Raw genomic sequence first — 26,703 nt, forward strand, 5'->3', positions numbered from 1 at the left:
GCCTGTTTCAAGGTGCAGCATAACTTTTGGTAAGTGTGTGTTAGTATCTTCCCTATTTGACTGGACCATTTCTAATGAGGGCTAAAGGACATAGACATCCAAGTGTATGAGTCCTTTCTAAGTTTGCAAATTTCCCATTTTCATTTTCCCTGCACTATGTATTCTGGGACACACTGACTACAAAGTCAAAAATCTACAAAAGTTTCTTCTTATTCACATTTGGAGTTGACAATGTCTTTCTTTATGCCCACGCTCTCTTGACCCCCTTCTGTGTTTCTCTCTGCATTTCTAAATCTACTTCCCTCTACAACTGCTGCCGTGGTTCTTTATACTGCCACACTACTCACTTTACCCACTTGCCTTTTCTTCCTTCTTCATTAAATACCAACATGCGTTTGGCCCTCATTGATTCACTCAACATAAACATTCAAAGTTCATGAAATGATTCCCTTAATTTACTCCCACAGGTCTTGCAAGATTGAAGATTTTGTCTCCTTTTATACAGGGGCTTGCAAAAAACATGTCCCATCTTTGAAAAATCTGTTGTCAGATACCAATTACTATATCCTCATTACCACATTTATAATGAATAAGATTAATGTGCCAGATACGCCTTACTCCCATGACTTGTACCCAGTGCGGTACAAGAAGAATATATATTTTTTTAAACGTATCTACTCCAAAGTATATATTTATGTATTGATAAACTAAAAACGTTTCTAGAGAGCAATGCAGCACTCTAAAACTGTCAAATGTACATAAAGGTGATTTTGCTGTATTCTATTTTATCTTTTTTTTTAGATCCAGCAACGATCAATTTGCCGCTTGTGTGAATTTGGACGTGATTTTGAATTATGCAAATATTTTGTTATGAGGACAATATACCCAGCAAGAAATCCAGGAGAGGTAATCCGTGAGATGAGTTATTAAATTACTTACATTGTCTATTTTCAGACGATGGCTGAGCTGAACTGACGAGTTTGCATAAGGTCACTCCTAGAATGAGCAATGGAGTCCCTTCGAAAGTGGTCATGATGCCAGACGTGGTTTCTGTTTGTACGAAGGCAAAACACATGTTAATCTACTAAAACATGTCTGTCTGTGTCATAGCTTGTACAATATTGCCATGCTATTGAGCCTAAAAAGGTCTAGAGCTCTTTCTCGTCTGTCAGTGAATGAGGTGCTTGGTTGGGCACATTGTAATTAAATAACATATCCTAAAGCAAGCTTTGGCTCTGACAGGGTTGGATAAAGTCAGGCATCTCTTCATTTCCATACATAAAGATAACTGTCCTTAATCAAAAAAGAAACACGTTTTAAAGGTGTTCAAAGTAGGATTAACTTTAAAAATGCGCATGATAATATAAGGGCAGAGCATATATAAAACGATAATGGCAAAGCACACGTGATAAAACATAAGGGCAAAAAATGAACAAAAAGGCTGCAATTGACAATTGTATGAATAGATAATTGCAAACAAATATTGCAAAATCAGGCTAAGCAATGTAGGTTAGAGTTAAAGAGATGTGGTTTGGCAAGGTCCATTTACACACCTTATTGCTTAGGTCTTGACAACTACCTACTAAAGACTTGAGTCTTCCAAGTAAATCACATAGGGGACAGTATAAGTAGTTGACTTCTCTGATTGTCTGAAATAATATCCTAATTCTACTGCAATGTGTAGATATTCCCGCAGAGTCTCTAAAGAATGCCTGAAATTTGGAAATTGATGATCAAATAGCAGAATTTTTTTCATGAAATGAGGTGCTTGAAGAACATGAGTTCAATTGACTTGGACTAACATTCATGGAACAAAGCAATACTCTCACAAATATTGGACAAACGGGGGGGGGGGCATCTACAAGCCCCTATCGCCACCAGGACGCCCCTTTTTTGATGTTGTGTTGGTGATACAGGCTTTGCCTTTTTTACAAGGCAGTGTTAAGCCACTTAACATGGATTAATGCTGCCTTGTAAATGAGGCACTCTTTCACGCTATACTTAGCATGAAATTGGTGGGCAATGGGTGTTGCGGTGCACGTTCCACCATGACACCCATTAATTTTGAAGCTACCACACATTTACAAGGGTCGAGTAAATATGGGGTAGCACCAAACCTAAGACCAGGGAAAACCTGGTCTTACCAGGGCACTAAGATGAGAAATGCTTTTTTTCTCCTAATTTTTGCTGTTTTTTTGTGTGCTGCATTGTGCAACACACATAAAAACAGCAAAATGCCATGCATGATTGTTTATGTGCAGGAAGGTATCCCTTCCTGCACATAAACAATCATTTTAAAAATGACGAGTTCCAACTTCTATGTGTGCTGCAGGAAGCAGTACACATAGAAGTTACAAATCGCCCTTTAAGATTGTTTATCTGCAGGATGGGACACCTTCCTGCAAATAAACAATCATTCCCTACAATGCAGGCACCCTTGTACTATGGTGCAAGGGAGCTTACGTTGGCGCTAGGCAGCTAAATTAAGCACCAGCGCAGGGAGAAACGCAAGGTTGCACTATATTGTTGTAAATGCGGTGCAGACCTATGTTTCAGAAATGATGGAGCGTGCCGTTGAGCCAAGGAGGCTAACACCAAATGTTGTTGCTTCTTTATAATTACGCCCCTGTGTCCATCTGACCGTAACATGTTGGGCTTGTAATAATTTTGTCTCTCTTTTGTTACATGTTTTATGACTACAAGAGGGTAACTCTCATTTGAAGAGAAATCACATGACAATTTGCAAATAAGTATCCTAAATTTTGATGATGGACTGGACACACTCGAAAATGTAAAACCTGCGATTGTTATGGAAAGCAAGAGGATCATTTTAAGGATATGGAAAGGCAACAAGATCCCAAATATGAATGAATTAATTACAGGTATGTATCCATAAGCATCACGTCAGAAGCTTTCACAGAAAAATGGTCACTTATGTGAGTGTATGTTGCAAGATTTGCTAGAATTAGGACGGTAATCCCAAACAGCATGATATATTATTTAATGAATATTGATGTATCACATTGCCTCTCTTTATTCCTTCATCTTTCTTTACCTTTGTTTGTATGCTTACCTGTGTGAGTCTCCTACCTCGTGCCACAGATGCAGGTAAAATTCCAAATGTAGATAGGGCTGTTATAAATACTGGGAAACAGCTTACAAATATGATGAATACCTAACTACTTCTTAGCATTTGAGTTGCCTTGTGGTGTTTGTTCTAGCATTAATACATGTTATGATACTGATTACTCTTGCGGTTTAATTGTACTTTTATGTGGAATTCATGTTTTTTTTAAAATCAAGAATAAAAAATAAAACAGTTTTATTATTTAACCAGGATTTTTGCTTTCATACATTGAAACCCCTGCGTCTTCTTTTGTTATGAATTACATCCAGTAAGTCATTACGATGTAAGTGGTTACTCAGCAGTACATTTTTGTCACCCTTGTCCTTGCACAGCCTCCTTTGTATAGATAAAACATGTTAAAAGTATGCTAAAGTTCTTTCACATGCCTTCATATGGAAAACACTCAAAGTCTTTCTTTGATTTAGTTCCTATGCGGCTAACCCATTTAACAACTTTTCTATTTTATGGACATACGATACAATACAGTAATTCTAAATGAATACTTCACAACAATACGTAAGGGAGAACTATTCACAACAGGGTCATTATAATCTAGCGTTTCTTTTACTTTTTTGATCCTTAAATTCATTGGATACTCTTTGTTAATGTATTGTTAAAAACAAATATTCTATACACTGTTAGACATTTCTAATTATTTTTCCTTTTCAAACCTTTTTAAGAACCGTTTCTCATATCTGACTACTTAAAATCCACATTACTTACACCACGTTTGCCATGTTTTAGTCTCTTAGAGTATTTTGTTCTTTTTTGTATTCAGACGTGTAGATTGACTTTCCCGATTTGTGTTGTCAGTCGATTTTCCAACAAATCTAATTTATACCAACTAATCAATAGGCGTTTCAGTTACTCAAGTAAACATTTTTCTGTTTGAATCTGTTGCATTAAGAACAAATTGTCTAATGCCCATCGATAACACAATATCACTATCAAAGCCAGTTTTCAAGGTCTTAGTTTTGTCTTGCATCCTCCACTGATGTACATACTTCCTGAAAAATGGAATTAGGTGCAGTTTTTTACAGCAGTTAAGTCTTTTAACCATATCGGAAAACTCATTTAGGTTTGTGTTTTTTATTTCATTTTCACACACCAATGCTTTCTTTTTTATAGTACTATTTTCTAGCATTTTGTAACCGGGATTACACTTTAATGTTGTTAACATGGTGTAAGGTACAGGTAGGATATGCCTAACGCTCTTTTATTATAGCCTTATAGCCCACTGCTGAGGGCTATATAGGTTGTTAAAGGCCCTGAACCCGAGTTATAGGCCCAGGCTGTAAGGCTATCAGAACATTCCACCCACCAGGGGCAGGATTTTCTAATTTAAAAAGGGTGAAACTGAAGGACAAACTTTGGAATGCTGGAGAAGAAGGCTTAAACCAGCCATAATATGCCTAGAGTCGCTCCATTGTTCTCAATGGAGCTCTTAACATTCCAATGCTCTGTTATTTAAAAAATGTGTGGTTTGGAATTAATGAAGGGGAAAATGAAGAGCCTCAATAGGCTTGTCCTTTAACTGTAGCCCCCAGGTCAGTGCCTTGCTGACATCGGAATTGAATGCTCAGGCTGGAAGCAGCTGACAGGACAGACATGGATGTTCAAGATGGCTGTGGGCGGAAGGAGGGTGGTTCCATTGAGAAGGACCTTCTTTCTGAACAAAGTCTTGATTAGTACTGACTTACATTTCTATAAAGGCCTTCACATGGGAGGATTGTCCATTACCATACTTAATCCCCTATTCATATGAGCCTTTCCCTAGATGGGGAATCACTGCTAATTAGAGGGGAACCTAGAAACATAGGGCTCTGGGTGAGGTGTCAGATTAATAAATGGCACTGTCCCAAGGGCATCTATAAATGATAGGTGAAAGAAAAGTAGATGAGCATAAAGGAATCCATGATATGCCAGAAAACTCATACCCTTAGGGAGAGGGTTTTCTCAAAAGATGGTAAGTTGCAGTTTACAAAGATGATCCAAGAAAAGATTGTCTTTTCAGACTCCTGTAGAGAAGGACTAGGTGAAAGTACCAATAATGGCAAAATTATGTCTTCTTTCCCATAGGAGGAGTGTTGTTATTTGACTCCGCAGATTGATTTGTGGACCCAAAAACAGACCAGGAGAAGTAATTAGGCGAGGCCTGAATGGATGGATGAATGACAAAACCAGGAATGCCATTGCCACACGCTTTGCCCTTACCATGCATACCTTTACAATATAAATGTAAGTATATATTCACTGAAAAAAAATAGGTTTCAGAGATGTTATAGTTAGAAATTAGCATTTAAAAAAGCTTTGAAATTCACTGAAAAAGACGTTGGTTTAAGGGACGTTATAGTTAAAAATCATCATTTAAAAAACCTTAGAAATTCACAGAAAAAAACATAGGTTTCAGGTGTGTTTTAGTTAGCTGGACATTTCACTCGTACAAAATCATAGAAATTACTCCGTTATAGTTAGTTCTGCTAACTATAACTTGCGTGCCTGCAATGCACTGCTGATGAAGTCACACATTACATCATTCATGACATGGTCAGTGACATCACTGATGACATTACTGATGACATTTCAAATGACATCACTGACGACATCATTCAGTGAATGTGGTTTAGTTTGAAATTTAAATATGTATTATATATATGCCAATCTGTGTTGAAGATTGAGTGGATATATAACGGTCTGGATGGAGGATTTAGTAGCTGTCTGGCTGTCTGTTTAAGTGAGCAATTAAAAGTGTTTCACTAAATACATGGATTAGTAACTAAACTATGTGAATGTGTGCATCACTGTCTCTGTTGTTATATAACATGCTGCATCAGTTGGTCACCAACTAATTGAGTGTGTATATTAGTTATTGATTAATTGGGTGAGTATTTATATGGGACACTGAGTTTGTGTGAGGTTGGATGGAGTGTGTGTAATTCTATGCATAGATGAGTGAATGGTTGATTGACTAGGTGTATAGGTTCACGAGTGCATGTGGAAACAGTTGTTTGGGTGACTGAGTGTATTTATGTGTGTGTTGGTGAGCTAATATATGTTTTAGTTGTACATCTTCAACAAAGTAAAAAAATAAAAGGCATTGTATGTGAGAATTGGTGTACATAAATAAGTATATGTAAGAGTCAGTGATTGTGAGAGTAACTATATGAATGATTGTATAATTATAATGGGGATTTTTTTAACATATGAACTATGAGTTACTATGTGTTTGAATAAATGAGGTGTTCTGTGTATAATTGGGTAAGTGAGTAAATGTAAGTGTGATTATTTTTTTTCATGATGGAGTAGGATGACTGCATAACTGACTAAGATGACTGCTGATGAGTCAATGTCTATATCTATATATGTGTATAAGCGCATTTGATAGTGTTCTGTTAATTAGTGACTGCATGTATAAGTGATTCCGTTGTTGAATGGTTAGTTGTGTGTGTAGACTTAGGAATCAGTGAGTGGGTATGTAGTAACTGGTGTTGCTGTATTTTACAGTAAGTGATGAAAGGTTATACTAGTGTATGATGAGGTGTATCAGATTGTCACATGGATGATATCATCAATGATGTCATCAGTGATGTCATTTAAGATGCCATTAGTGACATCATCAGTGATATCACTGACCATGTCATGGATGATGTAATATGTGACATCATCAGCAGTCATTGCGGGCACGCGAGTTAAAGTTAGCAGAACTAACAATAACGGAGGAATTTCTATGGTTTTGTACAAGTGAAATGTTCAGCTAACTATAACACCTCTTGAAACCTATGTTTTTTTTTCTGAATTTCTAAGGTTTTTTAAATCCTGATTTCTAACAATAACCTCTCTGAAACCTATGGTTTTTTGAGTGAATTTCAAAGCTTTTTTAAATGCTAATTTCTAATTATAACGTCTCTGAAACCTATGGTTTTTTGAGTGAATTTCAAAGGTTTTTTAAATGCTAATTTGTAACTATAACCTCTCTGAAACCTATGTTTTTTTCAGTGAATTTCAAAGGTTTTTTAAATGCTAATTTGTAAGTGTAATAGTAGTTAAACCTATTTTTTGTTCTGATTTTCTACAGTTTTTAACTGTTTATTTATAAATAATTTATTCATTAAATAACATTATATATTATTCTGAAAATTGCAAAAATATATTTTTTTAAATCAAATTGAAATATTGTTTCATTTCTTTTGTTTTATTTGTTTCTTTTGATATATTTATATTACTTTCTATAAAAAAAATCCAATTTTTTTCCTGAGTCGCGCACCCAAAGCGTGCCCATCACGGTGGGTGGGCGGATTCTAGCCGCCATTTTGGAAAAGTCATGAAGGATCCGCGTACGGTGTGCGACGGCTGCGTGTTTTTCAGTTACATCATATACATTTATTATTACGTGATATGCGCGATTGGTATGAGACCAGTGCGCGACTCCTGCTCCAGCGCATTCGCGACATATGCGCATTACGGTACACTACGCTTGGCTCCAGTGGAATGGAGAGCACGGGACCCATGTCTGGGAGACTTATTTGTTATCAAGTTTCCTAATTTCCTCATTTACTACAGTCTCCTCAGTAGGCAATACTTTCAGTTTGTTTACTTTGGTTCCATCAAGAAGGTATTCAGATGTGTCACACATATGCCATGAATTCAGAATGCTAGCACTCTAGTTGCTCATTAGATCACAGTAGTAAAGCTTCTGCTCATCACAGAAGTCTGCTGCTGGTATTCAAAGTGCATGTTTCAGTTTGCATGTTAGAATTTTTTAATGAAATAGAAGAGAATTTGAGAAGTCAAAATGTGCCCTAATTTTTCTTTCTGCAGCCCTAATCATAATTTCTATGGCAAAATGAAGCTGCTCATTTTGTTCCTTTGCAAATTAAATGTTTTAATTGTTACCACTTTATTCCAGTCAAGATGGCTTCAGGTGTTCCATACTTTTGTCATAAGTAAGACTGTTAGAGCTCCAGTTGTACCTTAGAACACGCTGGAACATTCTGTCACTGGGCATTACTTGGGCTACATATGGGTGATATTTGTCCTACATTTGGACTCTTTTAGTCTGACAATGGACTGGCTGGAAGATTGGTGGGTGGCAGGTGAAGGAAAAAGACACCAGTCCAGATGCCAGAAGAGTGCGGGGCTGCATAGAGAAGGGTTGAGGCCAACCGGTTGAGAGATTACAAAGACGGGGCTGATAGTGGGTGGGGTTCTGATGGGGGAAGAGAGCGGTCGGCTTCCTGAGTGGGACTGTAAGTTATTTTCTGCCTCACCGACAACACTGGTGGGTGTGCATGACCAGCCGTGAGAGGGGGGCTTCTGTTCTTTATGTTAAGGGGGATCTATAGGTTGTTATGCACAAAACAGGATAATTGTAAGCGCACTGACAACATCATCCTATGCTCAGACAGAGTGGGGAGGAATCAATCTGGCACAGACTCTCGATACCCCCGAGTTGTTAATTACCTAACATGTTTTCCTTTTCAGGGATGACAGGCAACTTGCTAGTTGGGGAAGGGGAGAAGTTTAGATACCACCGGGCAGGGTAGCAGGGCGAGGGGAGTTTTTGTAATTAGGAGATTCATTGTGAGAGCAGATACACACACTTGGAGACTGAAGGGACATTAAACGCCTGTCCCTATCGGAAGAAAACCGAGACTAGTTAGAGGCAGACATCAAGCCCTTCGAAGTGGATCAGGCAATACGATCATTAAACTCAGGAAAGGCGATGGGACCTAATGGCCTCCCCATTTAGTTATACAAACATCTAGCGTCAAAATTGGCACCCCATTTGCTTCACATGTGGACGGAGGCAGAAGAAGAACAAACGCTTCTGCCAGATCAACATCTCTGTACTATAGTAGTTATTCATAAGTCAGGGAAACACACGGAGAATTGCAAATCATACTGCCCCATCTCTCTACTTTAATTTGGAGCAATGTACTTTCACATGTACATGATTTATTGGGTTTTAAATCATGGGAATTAATAGGCATTTCCAAAGTGGGGGACGTTTCGGGGGATGGCAAAATGCTTATTTGCGATGAGCTACGTACACAAAATATATATCAGCCGACACTGAGGTTTTCAGATACCTTCAACTTCGACATGCCCTCAGAGCACATATCTCTGGGAGACCCCCATGCCAGACTACTCCCCCTTAAAGGACCAAATCCTAATGGAAGCATTACCCAAGAAATAAAAAAGGATGGGAATGGGAAAGGAATAATTTCCCATTCATTCCTGTGGGCCAGGAGGCCAATAGGAATGATTGTGAAATTAATCTCAATTAAGCGATTCGCAATTTGCTTATCGCAATTTGAGAATAATTTCAAGGGTGCAGGGGTGTCTCAAGGACACCCTGCTGCACCCCTGAAATGTACATGTGTGTGCATATGGCGCACACACATGCCCTATAGGCATGTGTGTGCGTCACATGCCACCTTCAAAAATGCCAAATTGTGCATTTTTAAAAGAATTTGCAAATTAACATCAACTACAAGTTGGTGTTAATTTGCGATTTCTTAACCAACATTCGCAATTGAAAAATGCTACATACATGCAAAATTGCGATTCCTTAAATGCTATGGCAAAATAAGGAATCGCAAATTTTTGCGATTCCTTAATTTGCGAATTTTTGTTGCATGCCAAAACATGTAAATATACCGTTTGCGGTTCGCAAAGGACGAAATTCTGCAAATTTCGGCCTTTGCGATTTGCAAACGGCTTGATACATCTTTGCCCTTATTGGTATTTGTATTATAAAAATCTATTGTTATATTGTAATTCTATTTAATATGTAATTGTGAAGGCGACATTAAAGGACGTATGCTTCATGTGCTAACATCTAATTGGCATTTTGCTCCTTTTCATTACAACATGGGTTTGTGTATATTAAGTTTTCATGTCTAATAACATATTTTTATTTACAACAATGTTTAATGTTAAAAAAACATTTTTGCAAACTAGAAAGAAGTAAGTTGTTCATCATTACAAATCGGCACTTTTGAAACCCAAATAAGCGCATTGTATTGGCTTGGATTTAAACACTGATGGTTCTGCTGGAGAAGTTCAAACATTTCCTTGCAGAATATAGTTTCAAGATCATATGTCGTCAGTCAAAGAGATTTAAATTAAACTAATGCTATAAGAAGATGTTTAAGGTCAGTCACACAACAGCCTTAACCAGGGCAATCTTTTTGCTTCTGGGAGTAGGGAGTTACTGTTGTATTTGGCTCCAGTTGCAAAAGTATTTCATGCACTGCATGTCTGTTTTGCACGTTATAGCCGCACAGACAGGGAAGTGACAATTATGAAAATATTGGGGTAATTAAATTTGCAACAAAAAAAGAATTCTGTATCTGTCTTAACGTGAAATAATTGCTCTTCTCTTCCTTCCGCATGTTTGTCCATATCTGGTACAAAAGGAGTATTGAAATTCGAAAACAGTTTAATTGAAGGCAAGCTGTGTACTTTCGAAATACACTACCTCTGAAATTCTATTGTTTTCTAGAAAGTTTAGCTAATTCACTTCCCTTTTTGCGAAATTGTCTTCTTGGAAGTGGTCTTATTATCCACGATGTCAGCCATGACATATTGCTGGACCGCATGGCAAACATCGGCATAAAGGACAATGCTTTATCTTGGTTTGAATCCTTTTTACAGGACAGATCCTTTCGGGTATTTGATAGAACATCTTCCTCTACCAGCAGACCATTAAAATGTGGAGTCCCGCAGGGCTCCTCACTGAGCCCGGCACTCTTCAACATATATATGAGGCCACTGGCTGAAGTTGTTCGTCAGTATGGAATTAAGATCATTTCATATGCTGACGACACTCAGCTAGTGGTCTCACTGGCACAGGAAGCTAACCAGACCTCGAAAGGAGGGCTGAGGAAATGCCTAGAGGAAGTCAAGGACTGGATGTCCTCCTCCTCATTAAAAATGAATGGAGACAAGACAGAGCTTATGCTCCTGGGCCCTGCCAACCCTAACTCCCTCAGCACTCTATGGCCACCCTGCCTGGGTACCCCTCCGGCCCCAAAGGACAGCATCAAGAGCCTTGGGGTGTGGCTAGACAGATCTCTGTCCTTCGGCACCCAATCCACCAAACTGGCAGCCACCTGCTTCGGCCTCCTCAGAGTGCTAAGAAAGGTACTCCATCTTCTACCAATGGAGGCAAAACAAGTAGCCATTCAGGGCCTTATCCAGTCACGACTGGATTATAACAACGCCCTATACCTCGCCGCCCCAGAGTACACGATACGGAGACTACAGACGGTGCAGAACTGTGCCGCGCGCACTTTGCTTCAGATCCCTCGATGTCAATCAGTCAAAAATGGACTGAAAAAACTGCATTGGCTACCCATTTCCCAAAGAACACAATTCAAAGCCTTATGCATTGCGCACCAGGCGTTCTGGAAAACGGGCCCTCTCATCACTCGCAACCTAGTGTCACACTACCTTCCCACTAGGAATCTGCGATCCAACCAGACCTTCACAGCCACAATTCCCAAAATAAAAAAATCCAGAACTGGCGGTAGGACTTTCACCTACAACGCCTCCAAGCTATGGAACACCCTACCCCTCCACCTAAGGAAAAATCCCAATCTTACCTCATTCAGGAAACAGCTAAAAACATTCCTCTTCAATGCTGCTCAATAACGCCCTGGCTACCTCCTCTTGTTCTGTTGGCTTCTTAGCGCTTGGACGCCCCCGGGCAGCAATCGCGCTCTATAAATCAACATACAAATACAAATACAAATACAAAATATCCTGCCTGCTATAAATCCAGGTGTGAATTTTGCCCAATTAGTACAGTATAGCCTATATGTAATGTTCAAAACAGTTTTAAAACAATTTTCAAAAGAAGCCATGCAAACCATATCTCGCACATTAAATGCAATGCTTATGACCTCACAATGTATCTACCAATAAGTATCAACACCCCGAAGTGCAACGTAATTAATTAGCAATACATGCTCAAACTAATAAATAATGCTGCATTCATTGTCATCTGGTCCATAGTGTTAAGGGTAGTGTGATATGTAAACTCATCTCTAATATTATTTACGAAATGTTGAATCGCATCTGTCACATCAGAGGTGAGATCGTTAGCATTGCATATTGTGTGTGAGTTATTCGTAGCATGGGTGTTGTGTAAATTATACCAAACTTGGCATGGAAATAGAACTTTACCTATAGACAAGCTAATGCTTGGTTTAGTGTAAACATTTCATAAACTTTATTTCGATTTATAAAAAAATCACAAAAGTTGAAACAAAATAAACTTAGAGACCAAATAGAACAATACATCATGTTTCTATAACAAGAAACTTAGTAATTAGAATAATTTAAAAAAGTATTCTACTTAAAACAATAAATGAATTAAAAAGGACTCTAAAAAACGCCCATGATAGGCGGCCTAGGCTAACATTCAGCGTTCGATCTTACATTTTTAGGGAGCATCAAAGCTATACAATAAAGTGGATAGTGCTATTTTGAAAAAACATGGGTATCAAACAAAACATAGACATTTACCTATGCCTCCTTTCACTCCAACGGATCACCCACGCCCAGCCCAGGAACTTTGCTGTAGCAATCACAGTAGGACCTTCCACTGATGTTTTGAGGATTCTGAAGGCCTCACTCCTGGACCTAGTGCCCAGGCTAGAGCATATGGGTTTCAACCAGCAGTGCCTGGGTTTACTGTATGCTGGACAAACAAAAAGATATGTTCCATTGTTTCAATCCTATCCAGACAAAAGGGGCAATTACTGGTGTTTGTATTTAAATTACACCACTTAGAGGTGACAGCATTAGTAGGTAGTGTTCCCATCCTAAGCTGATGGAATAGTTTCCTATCTCGTGTTGATGTAATTAAATCCTAGTACATCTCATATTTGGGTTCATGTTTGATATTTAAAAAAAAAATTAGACAGGGTGTGGCTAGAGGAAGCTGCAAACCGTCTCATATTGATCATATTCCAATAGGCTGCCTTTAGCTCTGTTTCACTTGGAAATGTGCTTTCGGCTGGGGTGGTCCACAAACGGGTCATCCCCAACTCACGAACTATATTTTTGACACGCTAAACCACAGAATGTTCCCGTTTACATCAAAATCCCTGACTTCTAGCAGAGCCAGGGCATAGTGTGCTAGCTCAGGAGTCACCCAAAGTCTCCTCCAATATGCTAGTTGCCTATAGTGTACCACATCCCTGATTGAATGGCATTCCAAGTCCAAGAAAAGAGGTGCCAATGGGGTAGATTAAGGAAGGCCAATTAGGGATCTTAAAAATTTGTTCTGGCCCACCACTAGAGAATCCAGGTTGGCATAACCCCACACCTCTGCCCATACAGGATTGAGGCACCAATTTTAGTATTATAGATCGGTAGCGCCGGAGCTATGGGTTTAGTATGAGAACATCTATGCTCCTTGAGCAGACACCTGAAAGTTAAGCATGTCTAAAAGTAAGGCAGTCTATTTGTGGCTTCCAGCTTTGTTTTCTGTCTATAATTACCCCCAAGTAGGAAAAAATCTTAGTTTGTTCCAAAGCCCCTTCCTGCATTCTAACATCGCCGATGACTTTATTGGTGTTTTGTAGGACCATGTACTTCGTTTTGTCAACATTGACAACAAGATCATGGTCCACACAGAACTCCTAAAATCTAGAGAGGGCACGTTGGAGGCCCTGTCTCGTTTTTGAACGAATAAGGGTGTCGTCGGTGAACATTAGAAGTGGGATCTTTGTCCCAGCTAGATTCAGGGCATCCGTAGGAAAGTCCTCAAAATATTTTACTGCCCCGTTAATGTATATTGAGAAGAGGGTGGGTGCTAAAATGCACCGCTGTCTCACCCCCTTCTCAACCGGGAACTTTTCTGTGATGCTATCCGCTGTATCCCATCTAACCTGAGCGAAGTTGTCCTTATGTAGTTTGACAACAAAAGCCAGGATGTCCAACAGCATACCCAACTTTAAAAAAGTGTGCCACATCTTGGGTTGCCGGACCAAGTCAAAAGCTGACTTGAGGTCCTCGAAGGCTGCTTAAATAGTGCCTCCCCCCAGGGTTACAGTGCGCCAGTAAATAAGAATGAACCTTAAGACCTGGTCCACTGTACTGGTACATTGCCGGAACCCTGCCTGAAGATCAGAGAGGATATGGCATTCCTCCATCCAAGCTTGCATTCTACCAAGCACCACCCTTGCCAATACCTTTTAAATGCAGTCAATCAGGCTTATCGGCCTTTAATCTCCTGGTGTTGAACGACCCCCTTTTTTAAAAATAGGAAGAATTACTGCACCTACCCAAGTACTGGGAATTGCTGCTCCCTTAAAGATTGCATTCATTAGGAGCTGAATATACAATGCCCAGGAATCAAGATCTTGGAGGAACAGGTCTGTGGATACAATCTAGCCCGGGAATCCTACCTTTGGGGAGCTGGAGAAGGGCATTTTCCACTTCTTTCTTAATTATGCATAGGGCTGGGATAGAAGATGGCAAAACAAAATAATCTTGGACATCTGAATCACAAGAGAACAGGCCTTTGTAGTGACGGACCCACTGGTCTGGCAAAACATAGTTCATGGGAACTTTCCTAGGGACCCCGCTCCCCCACTTCGCCAGGTGCCAAAAAGCCGTCATATCTCTCCCAGCGGTAAAAAAGGGGGTGGTGATGGACGGAGCATCTGAATCAATCAAACACTCACACCCAGTCAAAAGATCCGGGTTTAATCCATCACCGTTCTTTAGCCCACTCTGCCACCCCAGTTCAGACATGGCTATATGCAAATCAGTCTGACCCTGTGCCTCATGGGAACAGCCCAGCCCGAACTGCCAAGCCATGTCTTCCCTGGACCGTAAACAAGCTTCCGAGGACCAGTTTCTGGCATTCCAGCCGTCTTCAGCCCGGCTTGCTTGAATCCAGTAGCAAAGTGAGCAAGGGACTCACGTCTGAGCATACCCTGCCACACTTATGGCGGCCAAAAGCGGTACAAAAGGGGGTGGTGATGGACCATCAACCGGTCCTCGGAAGCTTGTTTCCGGTCCAGGGAAGACATGGCTTGGCAGTTCGGGCTAGGCTGTTCCCATGAGACACAGGGTCAGACTGATTTGCATATAGCCATGTCTGAACTGGGGTGGCAGAGTGGGCTAAAGAACGGTGATGGATTAAACCCAGATCTTTTGACTGGGTGTGAGTGTTTGATTGATTCAGATGCTCCGTCCATCACCACCCCCCTTTTATATCTCTCCCAGAGCATGCATTGAGTAGATCAGCCCAGTGGTCTTCATCCCAGTCCCTTTTGGCCTGGGATTGCGCTGCCTTGTACGCCGACCTCTTCTCTCTTATAGTATCAGCCTGGAGAATAACTAAAGCATTAGCTACCAATTTGCTCATTTGATTCACATTCTCTTCATTGAGGGCCACATTAACCCATTTGAGGCATTGTGTGTCATTTGACAATTGTCCTTTTACAAAGTCTACACATGGTGTCGGCCCTCCTGCATAGTTTGGACTCAGAGAGAGTAGCAAAGGGTTATGGTCACTTTCTGGTCGATCATAGACCAACATGTCTAGCAAATTAGGCGAAAACTCCTTATTAATAATAAAATAGTCTATACGACTGGTGGTTTGCCCACTAACATATGTCGGCATTCCAGTTTTATCTGATCTTGTTCGTCCGTTGGCTGCTCTCAACCCGTGTTCCTGGCAGAGATCTTTTAATTGTAGTGCTGCCCTGGTCCAATTTTTATTGGAGGAAGATCCAAGGGAGGGATCAGCTACTGTTCATCCTCCTCTACACTAAAATTCATATCCTGAAAAACCAGGGGTTCATAAATACAATTAAAATCTCCAGCTATTAATATATTGTTTTGGCCTCTTTGATTTATTAAAAAAGCATCAAGAAGAGCTACAATGTTTGAGGCCTTCCCACCTTGCAAGTCCCTAGAATAAAAATTAATAAGTAGAAGATCGGGGAAATTTCCCTGTGATAACTTAACAATAAGAATGTCCCTAGTATCGATGTAAATCTCCTCTAACTTATTTTGATGATGCTGCCTGGCCCAAATTGTCAGTCCCCCTTTGGGTCACCCCATCACCCTGTTCAGCAGTTTTAGAAAAGTTTATATAACCTGGGTGAAAAACCTGATCCACTGCCCACGTCTCTTGGAAAAAAATAATATCTTGCACCTCAATAAATGAGGACCATTCAACAGAGGCTGTTTTGTTTACAAGCCCTGCAATATTCCAAGAAGCTAGTTTTAGGCCAACACTGTCGTCAATAGTAACTCTAGTTCTTAGATGGGGGCATGGGCCACAGCCCTGTCACATGAGAATCAACAAGTTTTGTAATAGGTTTACCTATAGAAACCATACAATAGTCGGGTACCATACCAAAATTGAACTCTGCTTTAACCCATAGGTTTCGTTGGACGGTAACCCATAGCTTTTGATGGTGCTCACAGCTTGATCACCCTCATCTAGATAAGCCAGTGGAAGTGGGGTCTTTTTATATATAGATGAAGGACTCAGTCAGTCTATATCCTCCAGATTTGTAAATGGCTCAAATCTGTTGTAAATCGGTACAGTGTACTCATACATTCCCTGGGCATAAGTTGTAGCCCTATGATCAGCCCTTCCACTTAATGGTGTGGGTACATTTCGATAAAAAAAACAAAGGGAGAATATTAATGCCTTCCTCACGCAGATGCCTTTCTCCAGCTCTGTCAAGAATCGTTTTCACTATTCGGGGGGACCCAAAATTCAACACCACACAATTACCTCTACTAATTTTTGTTGATTTCCCTATCCAAGGGATCCTACGAATCATTTTAAATTCCTGGAATAGATGACTCCCCAACCCTGTTTTGGTGTTTAATAGGTGAAGGGCCTTGTTCCTAAGTGAAGCTCAATGTTCCTCAATTCCAGGTTGTAAGGGAGGTACATTAGAGAGTATAATAGTGTATGGCGTAGCGTCAGGAGGTAGATTAAAGTAATCATTACCATTGTGGCTAACCAAGCCAGCCCGGATCATCCCTTTATTTTTACCCCCAAATGGTTCCCTCGTATTGCTGGCCTTTAATTGTAAAGAAAACATACTACCTGTATTTTCAGGGGGGTTTGTGCAACTGCATTAGTGCCGGCACTAACAACAATGGGGGGCAAATTTAATATAGAGACTATTGCCAAGCTGGAGTCAATAGAACAACTAAACGTTCCATTAGATGGAATAGGTTTTGGAAGGGAAAGCTGATACTTGATTTTACTCAATCTAGACTCATTATCTGAGAGCTTAGTTAATAGAGGGTTAAGCATTACCAAGAGTTTTTCCTCAAATTTAACTAAAATACGATCTTCCAGATCACTTTTTTTTTTTAATGTTTTTATTGGAAATTTCTGGTGCATTAAAAAAAAGAGACACATACAATTCATTATTCAGAAACGATTAAACAACTCAGAGCCCGACAATTGAAACAGATAAACAGTTGCATATGCAGAACAGTTATAATATTAGTCAAAGAGTAAAAAAAGAGCTGATGATAAAAGCAATTTTAAAACCGTAACCCTGAATCCCTTAACCAGCCGGCTACGAGTAAAGCAGATTTAGACAAGGTATACTGTACCCAGAGATTACAGTCTTGCCTCCATCCATTCTATAAGTGGGGCCCATATACGTCTTCCCAGATCCCGCATTTTTTTGCCCTTCTGTCAATATAGGCAGGACTCTATATTTTGTATGCCCAATAAGCGGTGGCACTGATACTGCTCGACCTGTCAGCAGCATTTGATACGGTCTCCCACGACTGCCTGCTAAACATACTCCGGAGCAAGGGAGTTCAATCCACTGCACTGAACTGGCTACACTCCTTCCTGACTAACCGTACTCAGGCAGTACACATGGGACAGTTCCACTCTAGACCTAACCCCATTAGCTGCGGAGTGCCACAGGGCGCTTCCCTGAGCCCCACCCTTTTCAATGTCTATATTTCATCTCTGGCCGACATTGGAAGAAAGTGGGGCATTGGCATCTGCTCCTACGCAGACGACACGCAGCTAATGGTGGCCATGGACGAAGGACCCGAGGTAACCAAAACTAAACTACATAACTGCCTGTCAGAAATGGCACAATGGATGCACAAGCATTTCCTGAAATTGAATGCAGGCAAATCGGAGATCCTCCTGTTTGGGGGAGCAAAACACGTGTGGGATGCCACATGGTGGCCACCTTCACTGGGAACGGCCCCCACCCCTAAACAACATGCCAGGAATTTGGGAATCATCATGGATGACGCACTATCCATGAAGAACCACGTCCGATCTCTCTGTGGCAAGGGTTTTTCCATACTAAAACTTCTCGCCAAAATATTCCCCTGGATACCCCTGGACTGCCGATGGTCCGTCACTCAAGCCCGCCTGGACTATGGCAACGCACTATTTATTGGGATGAATGAGCAGCTATTCTCCCGCTTACAGATTCTGCAAAACCAGGCGGTGAAACTCATCCTCAACAAAGGTAAACGAGATTCGGCATCAGAGTGCCTTAACAAACTGCACTGGCTTCTGATGCGCCAGAGGGCTGTCTTCAAGCTACTTAGTCATGCTCACAGGACCCTACCTAGAACTGGCCCCTCGATACTCCAAGGAAAGATCGAATTCTATGTACCCAATAGGAACCTATGATCATGCCAATCAGCCCTGGGTAAAACTAAACGCATTTACAAGGTCAGAACAGGTGGACGCTCATTTTCCTACCTTGCAGCAAAAAAGTGGAATGAGCTCCCTTCTGACCTGAGACATACCACCAACTATCTCCAGTTTTGAAGGAAACTAAAAACGCACCTCTTCCCTAACCCGTAAATCTCTCAGCATACACCTCAGTAGCTCCCATGGTTTACAGCGCCGTGATATCCCACGGGATGAGTGCTGCGCTTTACAAAAACCACAAACAAATAATAATCTAGAGACAAATTACAAAACAGAGTACCTGGGTTTCCACTTTTTACATTCCAGAAAACCACACTATATTCTTTTAGTGGTTGGGTTATTTTATTTAACCTCTTATTTTATTCAATTTAAATATTTTCTCTGAATAGGAAATCTCTTCTATTCTCAGAAACACATACAATTCGTACAATGAAAACACTTTAAATACACATATACACAATTACTTTTTGACTAAATCAATTTGACAACATAAACACACTCATGTACTACAATTGCTCCACTTTTCAATTCAAAAGAGCCTGCTGCTCGATATAATTCATCACAACAAGCAGCATGTCCAATATTGCCTATTTGTAAAACACCATGTCAAGAACTAATTAATTCCTTCAATCTATGAGGATACCTTAGTTAATTCCTTCAAATCATGAAAAAAATGCCGACGCGTTTCCAGCCACGTATAAATTCTTCACAGGCTTTCATCAGGGCTTCTTATTATAGGCAAAGGATGGATAATCTTCTAGATGATTCCTAAGTTGTGGATGTTTGATAGTTTCCACAATGTGGGTGGCAGCCAGCGGTATTTAATCTTACATCTACTTCTGGTTTGTGCACACAAACAGTCTTTCTCACTGCGTGGTGAAACAGAGGTTCAGGGGCTGGGGTCAGCTCTGTGTATAATTATGATGGCATTCTGGACGCGGCTATCTTCTTTTTTCAGCCGATCCTCTATCTTTTGAAACGCCCCAGGAGCCAGTCCCCGCGTTTCTTCTTGGCTATGTTTGAAATCCCAGAGGTCTTCCTCAATCACGAGCGGTTTCCTCACTATTTCACTTCATGTCAAGCAGACAATCTGGCATCCTCACTGCAGGCAACGGCTGGCAATAATCTACAGAGCCACATTTGGAATGAAGGAGCGATGGTATCTTTCCACCCCGAAGAAATTAAAACCCGAAGTACCGCTACTGAGATACAGACCATGGCTTCCTCATCTTTCCCCAATTGTAGTTTATCGTCTATGCCCAATAGCATCAGGGTCGGGATAGATCGATCTTATGACCAAGCAGCCCCTCCAAAAATTTCCTTATCTCATCCCTAATTGGAACTAGTAAACTACAATGGAAAAACATATGTAGTAAATCTGCTTGTCCCTCATTACATCTGGGGCAGCTATCCTCCTCCCTAACTCCCCAGGCAAATAGCTTTGCTGGCATATAGTACAGGTTAAACAGCGTTTTATAGTGTTAGGCTCTCAGGTTTGAAGACCAAGACATTTTCTTATTCAAGCCTAGGGCAAGATCCAGATCTACATCGGGATTGCCCAATTTAATTGCCAAAGCAGATTCAGTCTTCTCCATATCATCTTGGATTCCCATCAAAAGAAGATTATAGACTATATTTATCTTCTTACACCCTTTGGCTAATGAGTCCAGTAAAGGAAAATCGACCGAATGTACCAGCTTGGGCCTCTGTGCCTTCAGGGTACGTGCAATTTGGCCGTACAAAAGCCAATGGTTAGATGGGATAGAAAACTTATACTGCAGGACATCAAATCTTGCTATCTCATCGCCTTCCATAATATCGCCTATAGTCTTGATACCCAGCCCTTTCCAAACCTGAAGATTCCCTTCCGCACCCAATTGGGAAAAAAGGCTAGAGTTAAATAAATGAAGGTATGTATTTACCTTCGGAACCTTAAAGAACTTTAGAGCAGACTTCCATACTCTCCATGCCCCTTCCAGAATCTTAAGTCGAGCCCTCTTATAAAATCTACGATCGACTTCACACAACAATAAACCTATTGCCTTTTATCCCCAGCAACAACTCAAAGATAGAAGGAAGGCTCTGAGTTTCTATGGCTACGGCATTCGACTCAGGCTGAAACAGAACTAACATTTGTGTAAAAAGACAAGTCCAATGATATAATCTGAAATTAGGAAGGGCCATCCCACCCCTTTCCCTAGATAGTGACATACAGTTAGTGGAGCGCCTAACCTTGCCATACTGCCAAATAAAATTTATAAATATGGATTCCAATCTTTTCATTATTCTCTCTTCGATAAATAAGGGTATGGACCGAAACAGGTACAGTACTTTAGGAAACATTGTCATCTTCACCGCATTTACCCTCCCAATCAATGAGAGGTGAAGCACATCTATTCTTTTCAATTCGGTTTCTATAGATTTAATCAGTGGGAGGTAGTTTTCATCCAATATTTTGTCGATTGAGGCATTAATTCTGACCCCTAGATATACTGCAGAATCAACATATCCAGGGTCAGATCTAACAATATTTTTAGTGCAGATTATCTGTGTTTTTGTTTCATTCAATAAATATCCTGAACGACTGCCGAAAGCCTTTGCCAATTGAGCCAAGACTGGCATCGCCTGTTGAGGATCAGTGGTGATGACCGCCAGGTCATCAGGGTATGGCAAGATTTCATTTACGTGACCATTTAGTACAACGGGGTTAAATCCTGGGACACCCTAATATTTTCTGGATAAGAGAGTCGATATAGAGAGAGAAGACGATCGGGGAACAGGGGCACCCTTGACGCGTACCTCTCTTGATGACAATCTTATCTGAACTCTCACCCATGACAACTACTCGCGCTACGGGTTCTCTATACATAGCTTTAAGGGCACTGATAATTTTATCCCCAAAACCCCTACCTGCCAGAATAGACCACAGAAAATTCCTTACCACCCGGTCAAAAGCCTTCTCTGCGTCGAGCAGGATCAAGGCCATCTCCCCCCCGAAGCGCCTTGGGCGTCGAACAGAGCAATTGCTCTCCTTGTGTGGTCCGTCGTACCACGCCCAGGGACAAACCCATGCTGCCACGGGGAAACGAGACCACCTATAATCCTGCCCAACCTCTTGGCCCAGATTTTAGAATACAAATAGTATCCGCACTAATCAGCGAGATAGGGTGGTAGGACCCCGGATTCTCCCTGGGTTTCCCTTTCTTATGAAAGATTACTATGTTAGTTTTTCTCCAAGAATCTGGGATCTCTCCTGAATACATTACACCATTAAATAGATCCACGAGCAGCAGAGTAATTTCAGATTCGAGGCATTTATAAACCTCCAGGGGGATCCCGTCTGGGCCCGCAGCCTTGCCCGAGGCCAACTCCTGTAGTGCAGCTGTAATCTCACCACCAGTAATATCCCTATCCAGCTCTACTTTCGCTAATTCGTCTACTCGGGGACCGTTATCCCAACCCTCCTCCCCCTGTACTCCATCACGTTCTTCCTCCTCATACAGCTTTGATAGAAATTCTTGAAGACCTGTAGTATCTCTTTGGCCTCAGTGAATTCTTTACCATTTTCTTCTATGCTAACAATTGTATTTTTTGCTTTTTCCTGTCTTAACCGTAGAGCTAAAGCTCCACCTGCCTGTTCGCCGGTTTCGTAACGCCTGGCTCTGGATATTTGATATTCAGCAGTGGCCTTCTGTGTTACCACCTTCTGGAGCTCTGCTTTGACACTCAACAGTTCCCTTTGGCTCTCGCTACCGTCCAACCCATGGGCTATATCTATGATATGCTGTTCTTCTGCCTCGGCTAATTTCCCCATTAATCTCTCTAAATCATTCCTATCCTCTCTTCTCAACCTAGCCGAACAGCTGACAGATTCGCCCCTTAGAGCCGCCTTGAATGCCTCCCAGACCCCATTCCGTGAAGTACTATATCTATTAGCTGCAAAGAATTCACCCGACCATTTAGTGAAGTGCTCCACAAATCTATTGTCCACCAGTAGCTTCCTTTCAAAGGTCCAACTGGTCCTTTTCCTAACCACTTTATCCAGTTCATAAGTTAAAATCAACGGATTGTGGTCCGAAATTATTCTAGGAAGTTTTATTATTCCTACCCTATTTATTTCAGGGGAAGAGATGAAAAAATAATCCAGCTTGGTATACCTCTTGAAGGGATTTGAGAAGTATGTGGTGCCTAAGTTATGTGGTTCCTTGACCCCCCAAACATCCTTCAGTGCATGAGAGCTAATGAGAGCCGTTACTGCCCTAAAAACTCTCGGTTTCCGACCTGCATATGGTGCTTTATTATCCCAATGTGCTGAAATATTTAGATCACCGCATATTATTGTGGGGGTCGTCCAGCCAGCCAATTCTGTTTCTAAAAAATCGTAGATCTCAGGGTCATCTTTATTTGACCCATAGACTACACATAATGTAAAGCCGATTTCAAGCTCAGCTATTACCCATCTTCCATCACTATCTGCTTTAGCCCGTTTCACCCCACCCAAGGATGCTCTTGCTAGAATTACAACCCCCCTAATTGTCGAGGATTGCGTTGAACATACGACCAGCTCAAAACCACTGAGAAATAATAAGTTCCTCTTAGCCCAGGGGAGATGGGTCTCTTGAAGACAAAGGACATCGATACTATTATATTTCACAAAATAGGACAATCTTTGATGTTTCCTCCAATCATTTATCCCCCCAATATTAATTAAGCATATTCTAATTTTCACCATCCTGATGATCTAATTGAATAACTACATTAACCTGAACTTTAATCGAGCTAACCTTCACTACGCATATAAATTGTACAAAAAAAAGAGCCAACATATTCCAAAACGCACCATTTTTTTCCAACTTTTCTGATTTTCTCCCCTACCCCACCCCACCCTCTCTCACACCCCTCCAACCCAACCAGCCCGCCCCCAACCCCCCCAAAAACCCCTGAAACCCACTCCGTGAAGCGCTCAGACCTAGTCTGTGCATGTGATGGTCTTACAGTGAGAGCAGTGAGGCCTAATACTGGAAACAAAACCTAAAAGATTCCGATATAACCCTAATTACCATTAAACAAAATGAACAATTCACAACCAAACCATACCCCAACATTTTTATACAATGTCAGCAAGCCTTTCAGTTTCGAGGAAGACACCGAGCCCATAATTTGTTTATACATTTAGACCTATCAACCGACAGAGTCTAGGTACTCCTTTGCTTAAATTTCTGATGAGAAGTACAGTGTCCTACCTTCATTAATTACTTTTAGGTGAGCTGGGTTTATCAGGAAGGCTTGAATCTTTTTGTCCTGAAAAGGTTTAATCATTTCCCTCAAACGCCACCTTCGCTCTACGGTCGAGTGACAGTAATCCGGACGGACGAAGAACAAGACCCCATCACTGCTTCTCCTGGCATCTGGTCTGGCCCGCGATTGCCTGCCTTAGTATAAAGTTGCCAAGGAATATTAAAACTGCCCTGGGTTTGTCCCCTTCCTTAGCATTCCTTCGTATTTTGAAAGGAATGTGGTGTGCCTGCTGTAGCTCAATGGACCAGTTCCAGCTGGAAATCTCGGGAAATGCTTTCTCGAAGAGCTTGATGATGTATGCCCTAATATTGGAGCCCTCAACCCCCTCCGGAATTCCCAGGACCTTTAAGTTGTTCTGGCGGAGCCTTTTCTCCATCTGCTCGAGCTTCCATTGTAGATCTATCACCTGAGCACAGTGGGCATTGACCTTACTGGTGGCAGCGGCCGCCTCGGCCTCAGTTGATACCACTCTCTCTTCCAAGTTAGAGACTCTGTCCCCGGTGTTGGTACAGACTTTAGATAGCTTCCTGACCACTCCCTGCATTTTTCTCATCGCGGCCTGGGATTTGCGGTTGTCTTGGCGCGTTTCCTCCCTATGCGCGAGTATCTCTTGGTGGATTGTCGCCAAAAGCGACATATGGGTGAGTTCCACACAGGGGCTACCCTGCAGAGGCGTGGCAGAGGAATGATCCCAGCTCAGTTCTCGTTGGGGATGAACCTGACCCTTCATAACCGCCTGAGGTTTTATCGCGGTTGCTGGCTGATCGAGTTCGGGGTCGCTCTCTGACCCTAAATAAGAACTGCGTTCCTCAACCTCCTCAGATGACTCGACCCCATTTAAGACTGAGTAGAAGGCTTCACTTGGCGCTTTCTCCCTTTTGTTGGAGGCTCTGCCCGTGGCCTGATTAGACTCTGTACTCGGGTGTCACTCTGGGTATCCATGTTAGTTGTGGTCCCCAACTCCGAAAGTTCTGCCGTGTTAACATTTGTGGGAACCGGCACGGAAGTCTGATCGCCACCCACCGGTGCTTCCATTTCAGGACGTGCAGAGGAGATCTCATCCCTTTTTCCAAGGCTTGGGGTTAATTTTTCTGGGGTCACCTCATCGGCTAAAGCCTGATGTTTCTCTGCAGATACCCAAGTGACCTCATCCAAGAATGGGGCCAAGTTGGGGGGTGGTTTAATATTATGAACGGAAAATGAAGATTAGTGCACAGCCATTTTTTGCCTGAAGTTTTTAGTGTTAACAAGACGATAGTTTCAATGTTTACTTTAGGGTGCCACCTGGGTGACGTCACTTGTCCTGGACGCCTTTAGAGTACTCAAGAAGATGTGCTCCTAATGGTCATTAGTTGCATCCCCTGGTGCACACCATATCTCCTTGGTGTTAATCAAGGATTCCTTTCCCAAACAAAATTATGTACTCTTCTATTCTTTGTCAACAGTTCTTTTATTCACTTCAAATTAAATTTCTTCTTTCATAATTATTCTGTTTCCATATGCATTCCTTTGACATCATCATATTTTATGTATCCAATGCATTTCGGGCATTCCATGCCCTTCATCAGGGAGTATGTGCTAGAAAATTAATGAACAAATATATTCACATATACAATCTTGTTCTAGTTCATAAATCAAAAGAAAACAGATATATAACAATTGTCAAAACTTCATGCGTGTAACCATGCTCTGTGAAGCCCGATTTTATAGTGTCCCGAGTGTTAGACGTCAAGTGTTGGCGAAGTTATAAAGTTCAGCCCACAAGTGATCGAACACTTACATGTCAATGTTGCAGTCGGGTTCGCAACGTGAAAGATTGGGTCAAACTGAAAAAATTAAAAGTATAATCATGAGCGTCCTCATGGTTACCGAAAGGTCAAAAAATAAATAACGCAGACTCAAACGGGTCCGAGTATCCAACTTACTTTTAAGACGCGCAGAGTCTCTCTTCTGTTGTTCATGTCAGAAAAACGTTTGTGAATTGTGAGATGTGGCTACTTCCTTGTAGCGATGTAAAATTGCGCTGATTCGTTAGTCTGTGCCGATCACGTGATAATAGAGACCGGCAACAGACTACCCGTACTACGGAGGTGTATGTCGGAAAAAAGTGTAGTGAGAGTAAATAGACGGTAAAGAGACGTTGAAAAAACGGATGTCCGTATCGCATGTGTAGAATGACATAAAAATGAAAAGTGAAAAATGTAAGATGTGTAAAGTGAAAAATAGTTGAAAAGAAGGATGCACAATAAAATATAGAACAATATGGGTGTATATGTCAAGCGCCCACGAGGAAATAAGGACTACAATGACAAAAGACTGATATATTATAAATAACATGAAAATTCAATGCGATCGTTGAGACCAAAAGGTTTACATGAGTTCATGGTATATATCCAGTGATTCTCTCGCTGGAGCAGATATTTGTTATTATCTAGTCCTTCTCGTTTCTCAACTGTTTCCAGAATAAGGAACTAAAGTTGTGACACATTATGATATTCTTCCATAAAATGTAATGCTATGGATGATTTCAGATTTTTTTTCTTACATTGGACTTTTGATCATTGATCCTTATCTTGAT

The 26,703-nt window shown here is 41.2% G+C and overlaps 1 protein-coding gene across 3 annotated transcripts in view; it reads right to left on the minus strand.

Moving 5' to 3' along the window:
- Positions 1-26,703, minus strand: part of LOC147698104 (interleukin-5 receptor subunit alpha-like) — a 501,740-nt gene that overhangs the window by 393,921 nt on the left and 81,116 nt on the right. For all 3 annotated transcript variants that reach the window (XM_086934780.1, XM_086934782.1, XM_086934781.1), the window contains exon 2: positions 940-1,050. In XM_086934780.1, coding sequence (XP_086790906.1) covers positions 940-1,033 — 94 coding nt within the window. In that variant the 5' untranslated portion in view covers positions 1,034-1,050. The remainder of the gene's footprint in view (positions 1-939; positions 1,051-26,703) is intronic.

The sequence above is a fragment of the Lissotriton vulgaris genome, chromosome 8 (genome assembly GCF_964263255.1).
Source record: "Lissotriton vulgaris chromosome 8, aLisVul1.2, whole genome shotgun sequence".
In the NCBI taxonomy this organism is placed as follows: domain Eukaryota; kingdom Metazoa; phylum Chordata; class Amphibia; order Caudata; family Salamandridae; genus Lissotriton; species Lissotriton vulgaris.